Here is a 14,704-nt window from a genome sequence, read left to right as displayed (position 1 = left end):
TTATTTGGTAACACTGGTACAATAAGGTTCATTAGTTAACATTAGTTAATGTATTAACTAACATTAACAATTTGTTTCTTTATTTGTTCATCTTTGTTAACCTTAGTTAATAAAAAATACAGCTGTTCATTTTTTGTTATTGTTAGTTTACAGTGCATTAACTAATGTTAACACGATTTTAATAAAGTAAGTAAATGTTGAAATTAACATTTACGAAGATTAATAAATGCTGTATACGTGTAGTTCATTATTAGTTCATGTTCACTAATGTTAACTAAATAACTTTATTGTAAAGTGTTACCAATTATTTATTAAAAGATAATGCTCAAGCAATTGCTGTTTATTTGAAATTTAGCAAACGGGCAGCTCCAGTAGTAATTAAAAGATAAATTTTGAACTCTGCCATGGAAGCTAGAAAGTTTAAACCTTAATTAAACAATTTAATAATAAGGTAAAAAGGAATTTAAACCGGTATAATATTACGCTGTAGCAACATTGGACCAGCAGTTTGGAAAATGGATGGATGGCTGTTTCAGCTGCGGCGCCATCTTCTGGTCAGACGCGGGAATTCTTTCGGTGCGACCGTCATGCATTATGGGTATTCTCTAGCCGTTGAACGTATATTGTACACTCGCTATTGCGGTGCATTGTTGGATTGAATAAATGCACACGATAATTTCCACTATGGTTTTGGACACACTTAGAAATGGCTCTCCCATCAAATACCCTATTTAATTGTATAGGGAGCGATTTTGGACACAGCCTTCGAAAGACTGTAATGTTTATTCTGATGTCTTTTTAAAATGATCTTTTCTTCTGGACTAAAATAAATATACAAAAATTCATGAAGTCCATAATAATTTCTGAGTCAGTAAAGCTTATACAGCATGTGTTTTGCATTTCAACACTCTGTTGCCATGTTTTTCAAGGACTTTTAGTTTGTTATCATCCTTTCCAGATTCATTGTTTCATTGATTAGTTCTCAACTGTTTCATATTGACTTTAATTATCTTGTGTATTTAAGGCCTTCAGTTCTCTCAGTTTTTCTGGTGTTCCCTTTCGAAGAGGAACTACTCACACTGCGTCAGAGCGCTAGGGGAACGCCTCAGCATGACTGATGGCCGTAACACTGTATAATCACGACAATTGAATTGGCCGGCGACAGCCATGACGTCAGGACCAGGAAGTATAAAGGGGCGCCTAGAGAACATCTCATCCTCTTTTCGTCTTCAGGGACTGTTCTACTGACACTGTGAGTTGAAAATTATGGCTGGGAACAAGCGATATAGGAAGTGTGCCAACCCGTGTAAGAGGTTTCTTAAACCTGGTGACACAACCTATGCGTGTTTTGTCTGTGTGAAGATCACGCACGCTTGGGGGCAGGGTGCGCGAACTGTGAACGTTTTTCAATGAAAATGCTCCGTTCTCAGTGTCTCTTCTCCAGAAGAGGGACAGTCATCTGTACCCCATGTTTCGGGTCCTGCTCGCGCCGTGGCAGAGAGGAGACTGAGATCGTTGGGGTCTCTGATGGAGCTCGCAGATGAGTTTGAGAGAGGAGTGAATCTTTCAGAGTCGTTTGCGGCTGACGAGAACCAGCTGCTGGGCAAATATGCCCTCTCTGATGCATCCTCTGGTCCAGCAGCCAGTGCTCTACTGGCTTCGAGCCTAGATGGGAAGGAGGAGGCTGAAGCGGGTGAAGATGTCGAGATGGCTGAACCTGCCCAGCCCCCCTGCCCTGCCCTGCGTATGCGGAGCTGGTGGAGGTGATGGAGCGCGCTACCACTAGGCTTGAGTTGACATGGTCGCGTCAGAGAGAAAGCCACTCATGGGAGGCTTAACGAGCACTTTCTCTCTGGCCACACCACACCAGAGCCTTCCATTCCTTCCCGACCTCCACAAGGAAGTTATGAAGGCATGGGAGAACCCATGCACTGCTCGCATTCACCACTTCCAACATTCTAGCTACTCGAATGTGGAAGGAATGCGAGAGCACAGGTATGTGTCGATGCCTCCCGTTGAAGAGACATTTGCGAGTTATCACATCTGTTCATGATTAAAGTGCTCGAAATGGCTCTCCGAGGGGTAATAAAGGCCTTCTGAAGTGAAAGGATGCGTTCGTATAAGAAAAATATCCATATTTAAAATGTTATTGACTAAAATAACTAGCTTCTGGCAGATGGCCAACGCATCTACTTGCGCCAAAATAGTAACATTGAACTTGACGCACAACATAATGACGGCAGTTGCTCTCGCGGTTCAAACAAACAGGGCTGGGCAACTGCGTGTGTCAGTATGTAAGTCAATGCGTACGGCCGTCTGCCGGAAGCTAGTTATTTTGGTTGATAAAGGTTTAAATATGGATATTTTTCTTACATGAACACATCGCTTCACTTCAGAAGACCTTTGTTATCACCCTGAGACACGTGGAGCACTTTAATCACGAATAGATGCGCTGTGACTTCCAAAGTCAAACAGCTATTGACTCCCATTATCAAGCTTGGAAGAGCCATGCAATTGTTTAATATAACTCCGATTGTATTCGTCTGAAAGAAAAATGTCATATACACCTAGGATGACTTCAGGGTGAGTAAATCATGGGCTAATTTTCATTTTTGGGTGAACTATCCCTTTAAGAGTCATCCTGCTGAGGACTGCGCTTCCCATAGCCCTGTGAAGGAGCTATCGTCTCTGGCTACAGACTGTGTTTGAGTAATAAGAGAGACAAAACCAAAACAGGTTGATGGCTTCAGCAATAAGCATATATAGCCTCCCTGGTATAGGGGTTGACACTGGTCTCCCCGAAAGTAGCAGGTTAGGCCCCATAGTGTCTGGGCCATACACCCTTAAAGGCAAGCTGTGGTATCCAGTGCCCAGTTGCATGAAGCACCTTAAGTGTAATTTTCCCTTTAGTTCGCCGTTATGTTTCCCTTAAACCTAAGGGTGTTGCAGAAAAAAACCTTAAGTGTTACTTAAGGGTTTCTTTAATTGAAACGTCATAAACACTTAGAATTTCCCTTAAATGCTGTTTTTTCACTTAACTAATCCCTTAAAAAGCGTTAAGTGTTGCATAAACCCCCTTAACGGTCATTTCCCTAAGTATAACTTAAGGTTTGGAAATCCTAACCTTAAGAGTAACGCGGACAAAAATAAGACGACATGGCTGAATTTCTGTAATTTTCGTCTGTCAGCAGAGTGGTTCACCGGTTGCGGGGGCTCTTTCCCATCATTTAACGCAACGGTCAAACACTGTACAGCAATAAAGCGAACTCTTCACCACGGTGCGGTGCATACAATCTTAAAAGCGTAGTCTTGCTTAATCTTACCTGTTTTTTTGGCTTCTTTCTTATAAAGCGCTCAGCTTTTTTGCGACCAAAGAGATGTTTTCGTATGTTATAAGGACTTCCTGAACCGTCCTCTTCCCGTCAAGATTCATTGCATTGATTTTTTCCATTATTATTTCTTCCCACTGTTTCTGTTTTTTTGTTTTTTTGTTTTTTTTTGCTGCAGTTACATTGGGATTTAGTTTGCTTTTCAAAATTGTTTTTCTTTTATCATATTCATCAAGAAGAATACATTTCTCCTCCTCTTTCCAATTAGGCTTTCTTTTTTTCTTTTCTTTATTCATCCCGATATCCTAGCCTACTTTATTTAATTAAAATGCGAAATTGCTAGTTTTAGTGTTTTGCGTAGGCTATCTATGGCAACAACAGACGTTTATAACGTCAATCCAGGATCGCTGTCGTGAAACACTTAAATGTTTCCCTTACCTAAGAGAACCGTTTAAGAGATCATACGCAACACCCTTAAGTTATTCTCTTAGGTAAGGGGAAATCGCCCCTTAAGTATCATACGTAGGGGAAAAACGTCTACGGTTACGTATGTAACCCTCGTTCCCTGAGTAGGGAACGGAGACGTTACGTCGGATGACGACGAATGGGGTTTCGCTTAGAAAGCCTATCAACTTCGAGTATTACAAAACGAGCCAATGGCAAAGAAATGCCATGGGTCTGCGGAATTTGGATGGCGTAACTCCGCCCCACCTCGTGGGTATAAAAGGAGGAAGCCGGCAGCAAGCAGATATGTTTCTTCGCTGAGGAGCCAAGACTGAGCTCAGGCGATCCCCGCGGTACAGCGGAAAGTGGCAGGCAGACGTAACGTCTCCGTTCCCTACTCAGGGAACGAGGGTTACATACGTAACCGTAGACGTTCCCTTTCGTTGTCACTCCGAGTTACGTCGGATGACGACGAATGGGGTTACCAGTCTAATCACGCCACCTTCTCAGCTGTCTTCCAGTGCCCTGCGTAAATCGAGATCCCTGTCAGCCTGGACAAAGGACTCCATTTATCACAGGAATACCATGGTACACTGGGAAGCATATCCCAAGCTTAGGGGAAGTATGCAATTAATGCCAGCCCGGAGGGGGGGGGGGGACTTAGAGAATACACATATGACCCGAAGGAAGCATATGGAAAACACTGGGGTGTCCAGCCGCAGGTGGAATATTTCAACCCCAGGGGTGGCAAGGTGGCTTGCCAAGGGAAAGACACACGCTCAGAGAGGCTTACAGTGGAAATACACATGTGGGGGTCGCTCAGAGGAGGGACCATGCACACGGGAGGCACCTAGCCGACGCGCAGGCAATAGACACTGGCGCCGACGTCAGGAGTGCTGGAGGAGCTCAGGGCTTTCGGAAAAGCTCACCTGAGGAAAATATCGCACGTATCCAGTCCGTGGAGTGGAATGGCGAGCAAGCGAAGACACCTGAGCGGGTCCGGTACTAGCTGGTTGAAGCGAGTACACGAGAGGACACAGGCTCCACTCGGAGATTATAGAATCTGGCGAATGTGTTAGGTGTCGCCCAGCCTGCAGCTCTGCAGATGTCTGTTAGCGAGGCGCCATGCGCTAGAGCCCAAGAGGACGCCACACTCCGGGTGGAGTGGGCAGTCACACCAAGGGGGGCACGGTCGACCTTGCTGCTGGTAAGCCAAAGCAATGGTGTCCACTATCCAGTGAGACAACCTTTGCTTGGAGAGAGCCTTTCCCTTCAGCTTCCCAGCATAACAGACAAAGAGCTGGTCTGAGGTCCTGAAACACTACGTTCTGTCTACATAGGCACGGAGAGCGCGTACTGGACAGAGCAGTGCCAAGGCTGGGTCTGCCTCCTCCGAGGGCAGCGCTTGCAGGTTCACCACCTGGTCCCGAAAGGGAGTGGTAGGAACCTTGGGCACGTATCCAGGCCGGGGTCTCAGGATCACGTGAGAGGAAGCCGGCCCAAATTCCAGGCACGCTTCGTCAACGGAGAATGCGTGCAGGTCCCCAACCCTCTTGATGGAGGCCAGTGCAACCAGGAGCGCTGTCTTCATAGACAGGAACTTAAGCTCGACTGATTGCAGGGGCTCAAAGGGAGCACTCTTCAGGGCAGTTAGAACCACTGAGAGGTCCCAAGAGGGAACGAGAGGAGGACGAGGAGGATTTAGTCTCCTCGCTCCTCTCAGGAACCTGATGACCAGGTCGTGCTTCCCCACCGACTTACCTTCGATGAGGTCATGATGTGCGGCAATGGCGGCAACATAGACCTTCAGGGTGGAGGGAGACAGCCTTCGCTCCAGCCCCTGTTGAAGGAAGGAAAGCACAACACTGATCGAGCATCTCCGGGGGTCTTCTCGGTGAGAAGAGCACCAGTTGACGAAGAGGTTCCACTTCAACGCATAGACGTGTCTCGTGGACGACGCTCTAGCGGAAGTGATGGTAGCCACCACCGCTGGTGGTAGGGTACTCAAACCTGCCTCGTCCCATCCAGGAGCCACACGTGGAGGTTCCAAAGATCGGGACGAGGGTGCCATAGGGTGCCCCGTCCCTGAGAAAGAAGGTACTTCCTCAGAGGGATCGGCCAGGGAGGTGCTGTCGCGAGGAGTACTAGTTCGGGGAACCAGGTCCGGTTGCCAGTAAGGGGCAACCAGAATGACCTGCTCCTCGTCCTCCCTGACCTTGCGCAAAGTGTGCGCAAGAAGGCTCACTGGGGGAAACGCATACTTGCGGCCCTGCGGCCAGCTGTGCACCAGAGCATCCGTGCCGAGCGTGCCCTCGGTCAGGGAATAGAACTGGGCGCAATGGGTCGAGTCGTGAGAGGCAAACAGATCTATCTGCGCGTCCCCGAACTGGTCCCAAATCAGCTGAACCGACTGGGGATGGAGTCGCCATTCTCCAGGGAGGGGCTGAAGCCATGAGAGCTCGTCGGCTGCACAGTTCAGCGCTCCGGGAATGAAGATGGCTCGAAGCGACCTCAGAAGCTTCTGACTCCATAGGAGGAGGTGGCGAGCGAGTTGTGACATACGGCGGGAGCGTAGACCACCTTGATGGTTGATGTACGCCACAGTGGCGGTATTGTCTGAACGGACTAGTACGTGTTGACCCCTGAGCAACGCCCGGAAGCGGTGCAGGGCAAGGCGTACTGCCAACAACTCGAGGCAATTGACATGCCACAGCCGCTGGGGTCCTGTCCAGGAGCCCGCAGCAGCATGTCCATTGCACATGGCGCCCCAGCCCGTGGTGGAGGCATCTGTTGAGACAACAACATGCCGGGAAGCTCGTGCCAGGGGGACACCGGCCCTGAGAAAAACGAGGTTCGCCCACGGGGTGAAGAACTGACGGCAGGTCGGAGTAACTGGTACTCGGAACGTGCCGTGTTGCCATGCCCACCTCGGGACTCGGTCGCGAAGCCAAAGCTGAAGCGGTCTCATATGAAGCAATCCGAGCGGCGTGACCGCGGCTGCAGATGCCATATGCCCCAGGAGCCTCTGAAAAAGTTTCAGTGGAACCGCACTCTTGCCCTCGAATTGTCTTAGGCAAGTCAGCAGTGACTGCGCGCGCTCGCTCGTAAGCTGCGCGGACATGGCGACCGAGTCGATGTCCATACCGAGAAAAGAGATCCTCTGCACGGGGCAAAGTTTGCTCTTCTCCCAGTTGGGCCGCCTCGACGACCTTCATGAAGATGCGAGGAGACAGGGCTAGCCCGAAAGGGAGAACCGCGTACTGGTATGCCTGCCCCTCGAAAGCAAACCGGAGGAACGGTCTGTGTCGAGGAAGAATGGAGACATGAAAGTAGGCGTCCTTCAGGTCGATCGCTGCAAACCAATCCTGGGGCCGTATGCATTCGAAAACGCGTTTGGCGGTGAGCATCTTGAACGGCATCCGGTGAAGGGAGCGGTACAGCACGCGCAAGTCCAGGATTGGCCGTAACCCACCGGTCTTCTTGGGGACAATGAAGTAGGGGCTGTAGAAGCCGGACCTCATCTCGGCTGGAGGGACAGTTTCGATTGCACCCTTCGCCAGCAGGGTGGCAATCTCTGCTCTCATGATAGGGGCATTGCCACCAACCAAAGTGGAGCGGACTCCCCTGAAGCGGGGAGGAGACCGTGCGAACTGAATCGCATAGCCGAGCCTGATGGTACGCACGATCCAGTGGGACAGACGGGGAAGCTCTAGCCAGGCTCCCAGGAACTGAACCAACGGGATCATGCGAGCCACAGGCGTCCCCCCGGAGGGGCAGCGAAGCGGAGTAACTGGCCCAGATGTGGACGGCATAGCGGCCCGGAGAGGGGGCACAGTTAGCAACCGCGCCCTGGCAGAGGGGGCCAGGGGAGGACCAGGCTGGTCGTCCCGCGGGGGCCTGCTCTGCCAGGGGTCTGGCGACAGAGGGGGACAGCGGCGAAGCGGTCCGTGGACGGCACGCCATGTCAACCACCTCTGGGACAGAGGGGGACGAGGAGAGCACGGCTTGTGGGTGGCGCTCTGTGACGTCCGAGAACTCTGTGCTCAGAGACGGGAGAATCAGCTCTTTGGAGAATAAGGATTCTTCCCCGGCCCTCCCCGGGGAAAGGAGCGGTCCTGCTACCAACTCCTGGAAAGAACTGAGTCCCATCTCTGAGGAGCCCAACTCAAGAGCGCCGCTTAACCCGGCGTATAGCGGGGTGCGGGGCTGGAGAGGACTGTGGCGTCCGACCGCGGCCTCCAGAGCCGACCCGGGTGAACGGGCGGGGTGGGAGCCGCGGGGGGGCGCCCTCGGCAGTGGGCAGATGGAGGGATCTGAGCGGACGGCGGGGCCGTCGGGACAGAATCAACCTCAGTCTGCTCCATCGCCGAGGTGCCCGTCTCACGAGCGCCGCTTAACCCGGCGTGTAGCGGGGGGCGGGGCTGGAGAGGGCTGTGGCGTCCGCCCGCGGCCCCCAGAGCCGGCCCGTGAACGGGCGGGGTGGGAGCCGCGGGAGGGCGCCTTCGGCGGTGGGCAGACGAGGGATCTGAGCGGACGGCGGGGCCGTCGGGACAGAATCAACCTCACTCTGCTCATGGGCGGCTGAGAGCTGTTGGGCAAGCCCTCAACCGCACCGCCGAAGAGGCCGACCTGGGATATGGGAATGTCGGACAGCGACATCCAGCACATCAGACAGGTTCAGCCACAGACTGGTGAGCATCACCTGACCCAGGGAGCGTACGGCCACTTTCGTCGCTCAGAGAGCAAGGTCAGTGGCGGCGCGCAGCTCAGTGAAGAGCCCTGGGTCAGTCCCGCCCTCGTGCAGGTCCATGAGCATCTGGGTCAGGTGGACCAGCAGAATGACCATGGCATGCAGTGAGGCGGCTGCCAGTCCCGTGGTGCTATAGGATCTCGCCACAAGCGTAGACGAAAAACTACAGGCCACGGGCGGGTGCTTAGGATTGCGCCGAGAAGAAGCACTCTGAGGACACATAGCATCGCAACAGAGCGTTCAGCCGGGGGAACCCCAGTGTACCCATGGGCAGCGGCCCCATCGAGGGGAGGAAAGGCGGATGAGATCAGCGAGCGGTCCCGAGAAGACAAGGGGGTCTTCTTGGACTTCGAGATCTCATCATGCACGTCCGGGAAGAGAGGTATTGGGGTTTGCCGTGGACGAGGGTCGGCGGCCTTACCCAAAACCCATCGTCCCAGGAAAGCATGGTCGTCATCTCCGGATCAGACTCAGGCACAGCCGTATGCACACCGGAGGGTGGCAGCTGTGACGAGCCCTCACTTCCAGAAGACTCAAACCCACCTAGTGATGCTGCAACAGACATGGCATCTTCCTCTGTAGCTTCAACTGAAACACGCGGGCCACCAGAGGGTAGACTCGCGGGAATCAGCAGTTCACTAGCGGGCACCGTCATTGAAGAGGGGGGCTGGGGACACGGACACATAGTCGGCGCCTAGATCCAGACCGTAACCCTCAGGTCACCCTGGCCACCAGCCGAAGATCGGGGGGTGGATGAGGGGACTCTCACTCTTGCGAGTTCACCGAGTCTCGACCTATATATGACGCGATGATCACGTTCCCAGCGAGAACATGAGTCACCCACGAGCGCTGTTCAAGCATGATCAAAGCCCAAACACACTAGACAGCGCTCGTGCCCATCAGAGTCCGATACCAGTCCGCTGCAACCAGAAATGCACGGGCGAGCCGTCTTTAAAAAGACGTGCCACGTGTAAGCTCTTTTAGTGAGAGAAAACTCAAGTGTTGAAGCACCCGGGGAGAAACGCACCGACTGGCAGACCACTGCAACAGATCAGCAGGAAGCACGCTCTCGCCGTAGATCGCCGTCACACCAACACTCGAGGTACTCGTTTGTAAAGCTGACAATTCAGAGATGGCTTGTGGAGAGAAGAATACACTTGGCTCCGAAGCGAAAAACATATCTGCTTGCTGCCGGCTTCCTCCTTTTATACCCACGAGGTGGGGCGGAGTTAAGCCATGCAAATTCCGCAGACCCATGGCATTTCTTTGCCATTGGCTCGTTTTGTAATACTCGAAGTTGATAGGCTTTCTAAGCGAAACCCCATTCGTCGTCATCCGACGTAACTCGGAGTGACAACGAAAGGGAACTTAAGGTGCTTTATGCAACCGGGCACAGGCCCTTGAGCTGGCTCTGGGTCAAGTATTCATGTGAAAGCACAAGGGTACTTCCTCGCTTAGCATGAAGCTCGGGCAGTGGCTGTAGGGAGTAGTGCTACTGACAGCCTGTTGTCATTCACAGCCATTTCCAAACTGAAGGCCGAACAAGAAGAGTGTTTGGTAAACATTTTGAATGGAGGTGATGTTGTGGCCCTACTCCCGACAGGTTTTGGTAAAAGTTTAATTTATCAAATATTACTGATCTTCAGAGAGAAACTGGGGAGGCCAAAGGCCGGCAAGGCGATAGTTGTGATTGCGTCCCCCTTGGTTGCACTCATGGAGGATCAGGTTAACGAGGCAGCAAAACTCGGTCAGCCATGTTCACTCCGGTATTTCGCTCGATGGTTTCGTTTTCGCATCATACATGGGTTTCTGTTTACAGTGGAAGTTCGATGCGGCTGAGCTGGCGAGTAACACATGTCTTAACCAAACATTATTTGATTGGCTTACGGGTGACCAATGATTTTATACTTCAGACAAGCGCAATGATGATCATTTTCAATGATGCCATTCCAGACTCTGTCTATGAAGCAAAGCGAAGTAGCAGGCTACTTCAGCATGGCAGCGTGGGTAGATCGTTCCCCTAGCGTTCCTTTGCAGTGCGAGTTCCCTTTCGAAAGGGAACGTCTCATATTACGACTGTAACCGTTGTTCCCTGAGAACAAGCCTCCGGTCTGCTTTTACAGTCCCTTCAGACGAAGAAGTGGATGACATGTTCTCTAGGCGCCGCTTTAAACTTCCTGGTCGCGCTAGAGAGTGACGTCGTGGCTGTCGCCGGCCAATACGATTGTCGTGATTATACAGTGTTTCAGTTATCAGTCACACTGAGGCGTTCCCCTAGCGTTCTGACGCAGGGGAGTTCCCTGTTCTCATGGAACAAAGGTTACAGTCGTAACCTTTTTTATTAATCTTGTTTTAAATTTGACTTTGTTTACTAAAGTTCAGTGTTTTTTCAGTGTAAGTGTCAGAATTGACATTGAAAGAATACAATTCTTGAGAAAAAAAGAGATAAAGAAATGTTGGCATATAAGTTATCACCTTTATTTATATAGCGCTTTTTACAATGCAGATTGTTTCAAAGCAGCTTTACAGAGATAACAGGAAAATAATGTTGTAATAGTATTGTTAAATATAAAATTAAATGTCCCCAACTAAGCAAGCCAAAAGCCAATGGCGACAAAGGTGGAGAAAGGCGACAGTGACAAGGAACCAAAACTCCATCAGTGACAGAATGGAGAAAAAAACCTCGGGAGAACCCAGGCTCAGTAGGGGGCAGTTCTCCTCTGGCCAATGAATGAACAGTGTATGATTATGATTTAGGCAGCATTATAGGTCAGAAGTCAGATTGGATCAGAACTTTCACAATATTTATCCAGTTCATCTGGTTGGGGGTCGGAGTCATCATGCCGGTATGGAGACGAGTAATTTAAGTAATTTGGAATTATTTTAATTTCTTTGTATATACAGGGATTAAACAATGAAACTGAAACAACATTAATTCGTCTTGGCAATAGCAGATACAAGTCCTTCACAGAAGCCAGAGGGATTTTGAGCTGTTCGTCGTCCAGAACAGTGGCCAGGTCATTATGTGATGCTGGTGGAGAAAACCTTTTCTGACTCGATCCTCCAAAGCACCCCAAAGAGGCTCAGCCATGTTCAGATCTGGTGTGGAGGTCATGGGAGACGATACAATTCACTTTCATGTTCATCTAACCACTCTGGTCTGACCACCAGATGAAACTGGATAAATATTCTAAATGTTCTGATCCAATCTGACTTCTGACCTGTAATGCTGCCTGAATTATAATCATACACTGTTGGTTCGTTGGCCAGAGGAGAACAGGCCCCCGACTTAGCCTGGGTTATCCCAGGGTTTTTTTCTCCATTCTGTCACCTGATTTTTGTTCCTTGCCAATGTTGCCTTGGCTTTTGGCTTGCTTAGTTGGGGACATTTGATATTCAATAATATTATTGATCTGCCTACTGGATATTTGAAACATAATTTAGCTGGTGCTGAAACTTACCCTCTCCTAAAACTCCAAAATGTGTGACATAAGAGTTAAAGCAACATGTACAACAATTAAATACTATTGAATTTGTGGATTCAATAGTTTATTTGGGTGACAGTGGGTTGCTTAAAGTATGAAAAATGTAGTACATTTCTGGTACACTAGCAGTGGAGGAAAACACCATATCCACATCCAAAATAAAATGCATAAAAACAACTTAAAACAGTAAAGAAAAACACAGATTAAGGTTAAGGCGTAAATGTTGCTCATTTTGATCACCCAGAACTTCAACATCTAGCTGAAATGCTAAAAAGGCCGGATAATGTTTTAAGATAAATGGATCTTGTAGCTTGCAGATTGTCAGCTACATGCATCAACAGTGAAATATTCAAACGGCATATATTTTAATGAATAACAGTTCTTCAAATGATGAAACAATGATCAAATTCTTCATGACAGATCCAGAGAAAAACTACAGAAAAAGTATCATAATTTCCAACTTAAATATTCAAGTCACAAATAACAGCAAAATGCGATGTGCAATGTGCTAAGATTTTCCATCCTCATTAGCATATGCACACGTCAAATTGTCAACTCTTCATGGTCCTCATTACAACTGTTTGATTTGAAGTTTCTGAAGCATTTAGTTCAACGCCAAATGATCATTTCATAGTTTTGGAGAAATTCACAAGATTTCTTTGTCCACACATCTTGCTTCATAACACTGAGATAAGTGACTTCTCAATAAGTGCTTTGTGCAAAACATAAAATCAAAGTGACTGTCCTTCTCCGACCAGGACAACGCAGTAAACGAATTGGAAAGGAAGTACAATCAATCACTCAGCATGGATTTTATATTTAGACAAACAAAGGCACATTAAAAATATTAGATTTCTAATTTGGCCATTTAAATCACAGGAGCAACTTTGGCTTTGAGAAGATTTCCTGCACATCATTGAAAAGCTTTAAAGTGCAGATAATCTTTAACTATGAACATAGTGATAACTGCTTTATAAATAGCGTGAGTGAAAATCCAACACCTCCATCACCCAAACAGCACTGTGTAATGTGCAAATATCGGTGCTGCTTTAATCTATGAAATAATACTGCTAAATAATTTGGGTGCCAGTTTCTGTCTTATATTTTAATCATAAAAGAAAATACACTAAATGTACTTAAAAAAAACAATAAAAACTTGTACGTAATAGGAAACAAAATAATTTTTTTCCTGAAAACCCTTTTTAGATATGAATTTCTTTTTATATAAATTCTGAACAAGTAGTACATAGAAGTGTTTTATATTAAAGTCTCATATGAAATAACGTAAAGGATCCATGCATATGACTATGATGTTAAGGCATTTTATCTTTGGTAGCTTAAAGGCATTCTAAACAATAAAGTCTTAGTTTTTGCTGAGTGCTTGTATTTCGGCACCGTGTGAAGGAGACATTCTTCTTGTAGTTCAGAGTGAAACACACAAACCTGCCAAGAAAATGTCTGGTTTACATTTCTAACCTGACACTTCAACTGCCTGATTTCCACACAGTGTTTCTTAACAGAGAACATTAACAGCCTGTACTGTATGTTTGTAGTGTCTTATAGGAGACATTGGCAACATAAACAGAGAACAATGACGTGAAAGAGAGAGAAGACTTGATTGTACATGTGCAAATGTCATTCTGCATAGACAGAAAATGAGTTACAGCTGAACTCATGCAGCTTTAGATACGTCTACTGCACATGAATAGATTTATACGATTTTTACTTCGTATTTCTTATTCTGGATGCTGGATGCTTCCTTTATGTAGGCATCACATGGCTGATAATGAGAACTCTGGGAGTCATAAAATGGGAGTGATTTGTCAAGGAATACCCCAAACAAAGGAAAAAGATTATCCAACATTGACTATGAGATGTTAGGAACCAGTGGCGTGTGATCTTGTGTTGAAAGGGAGAGGATTGTTTTGTGGCATGAGCTAAGTGTAAGCTTCCCTCATTGGCTGTCAGGTGCTAGAGAGGTCAGATAGGCCTGTGTTAAGTCAGACAGTCGGATAACATCTCGACTTTCATAGGTGTGGAAGCTGTGGTCGGACAGGTGCACTGGTCAATGTTCTGGCCGTTCCGGCTGAGCTGGATTTTGAGCTTTTCCAGCTCATAGTCGTGCAGGTACTCCTGGATGAGGTAGCGCTCACGCTTTACACGAGCTTTCACGTCTGACGGCACGTCGGGGATCAACCACGCCACAAAGAACTTCACCACAAACACCACATGCTGGGAGAGAAGAGGATTATTATTGCAGAAAAAGTTTAGCGTTTATTTCAATATTGATGACATGAATATATTATAAAAGTCAATCTAAGTAAGATAAACACAAACAATAATGCAATATCACACGAGCAAGAGTGCGTTATGGCCGTTCACACAGGTCACACTCTTATATTCCATCAGTAAAGTTTTTTATTTTTAATTGTTTTTCTACATAAATATTGGTCCTGTTTGATGACATCCTGTGGTTTGGCGAATCAGGGTGTTACTTTTTTAATCACTTTTTTATATTTAATCACACTGAATTGCTAATAATTTGACAAAACAAAACGTGCCTTGACTTTCATTTCTGTTCAAAAGTTGTTGCTCAAAGTATGAATTTTTCGGGTGTGAAGTTGTATTGTTTACAACTTACATCACAGTTGTTGTGATGCATCATGGCGTAAACAGACCAAACAAAGAGTCACCTG

General features: G+C 47.8%; 1 protein-coding gene across 7 annotated transcripts in view; it reads right to left on the bottom strand.

Annotated features, from left to right (window-relative positions):
- Nucleotides 1-12,055: 12,055 nt before the first annotated feature.
- ano5a (anoctamin 5a) overlaps nt 12,056-14,704 on the bottom strand; it is a 50,684-nt gene continuing 48,035 nt past the window's right edge. For all 7 annotated transcript variants that reach the window (XM_077211441.1, XM_077211437.1, XM_077211438.1 and 4 more), the window contains one exon: nt 12,056-14,240. In XM_077211441.1, coding sequence (XP_077067556.1) covers nt 14,004-14,240 — 237 coding nt within the window. In that variant the 3' untranslated portion in view covers nt 12,056-14,003. The remainder of the gene's footprint in view (nt 14,241-14,704) is intronic.

This window comes from Siphateles boraxobius, unplaced genomic scaffold (genome assembly GCF_051911475.1).
Source record: "Siphateles boraxobius isolate OS27281-9 unplaced genomic scaffold, OSU_SipBor_1 65, whole genome shotgun sequence".
NCBI lineage: Eukaryota > Metazoa > Chordata > Actinopteri > Cypriniformes > Leuciscidae > Siphateles > Siphateles boraxobius.
Note: the sequence above shows the minus strand (reverse complement) of the source record. Positions and strands in the feature narration are given on the sequence as shown.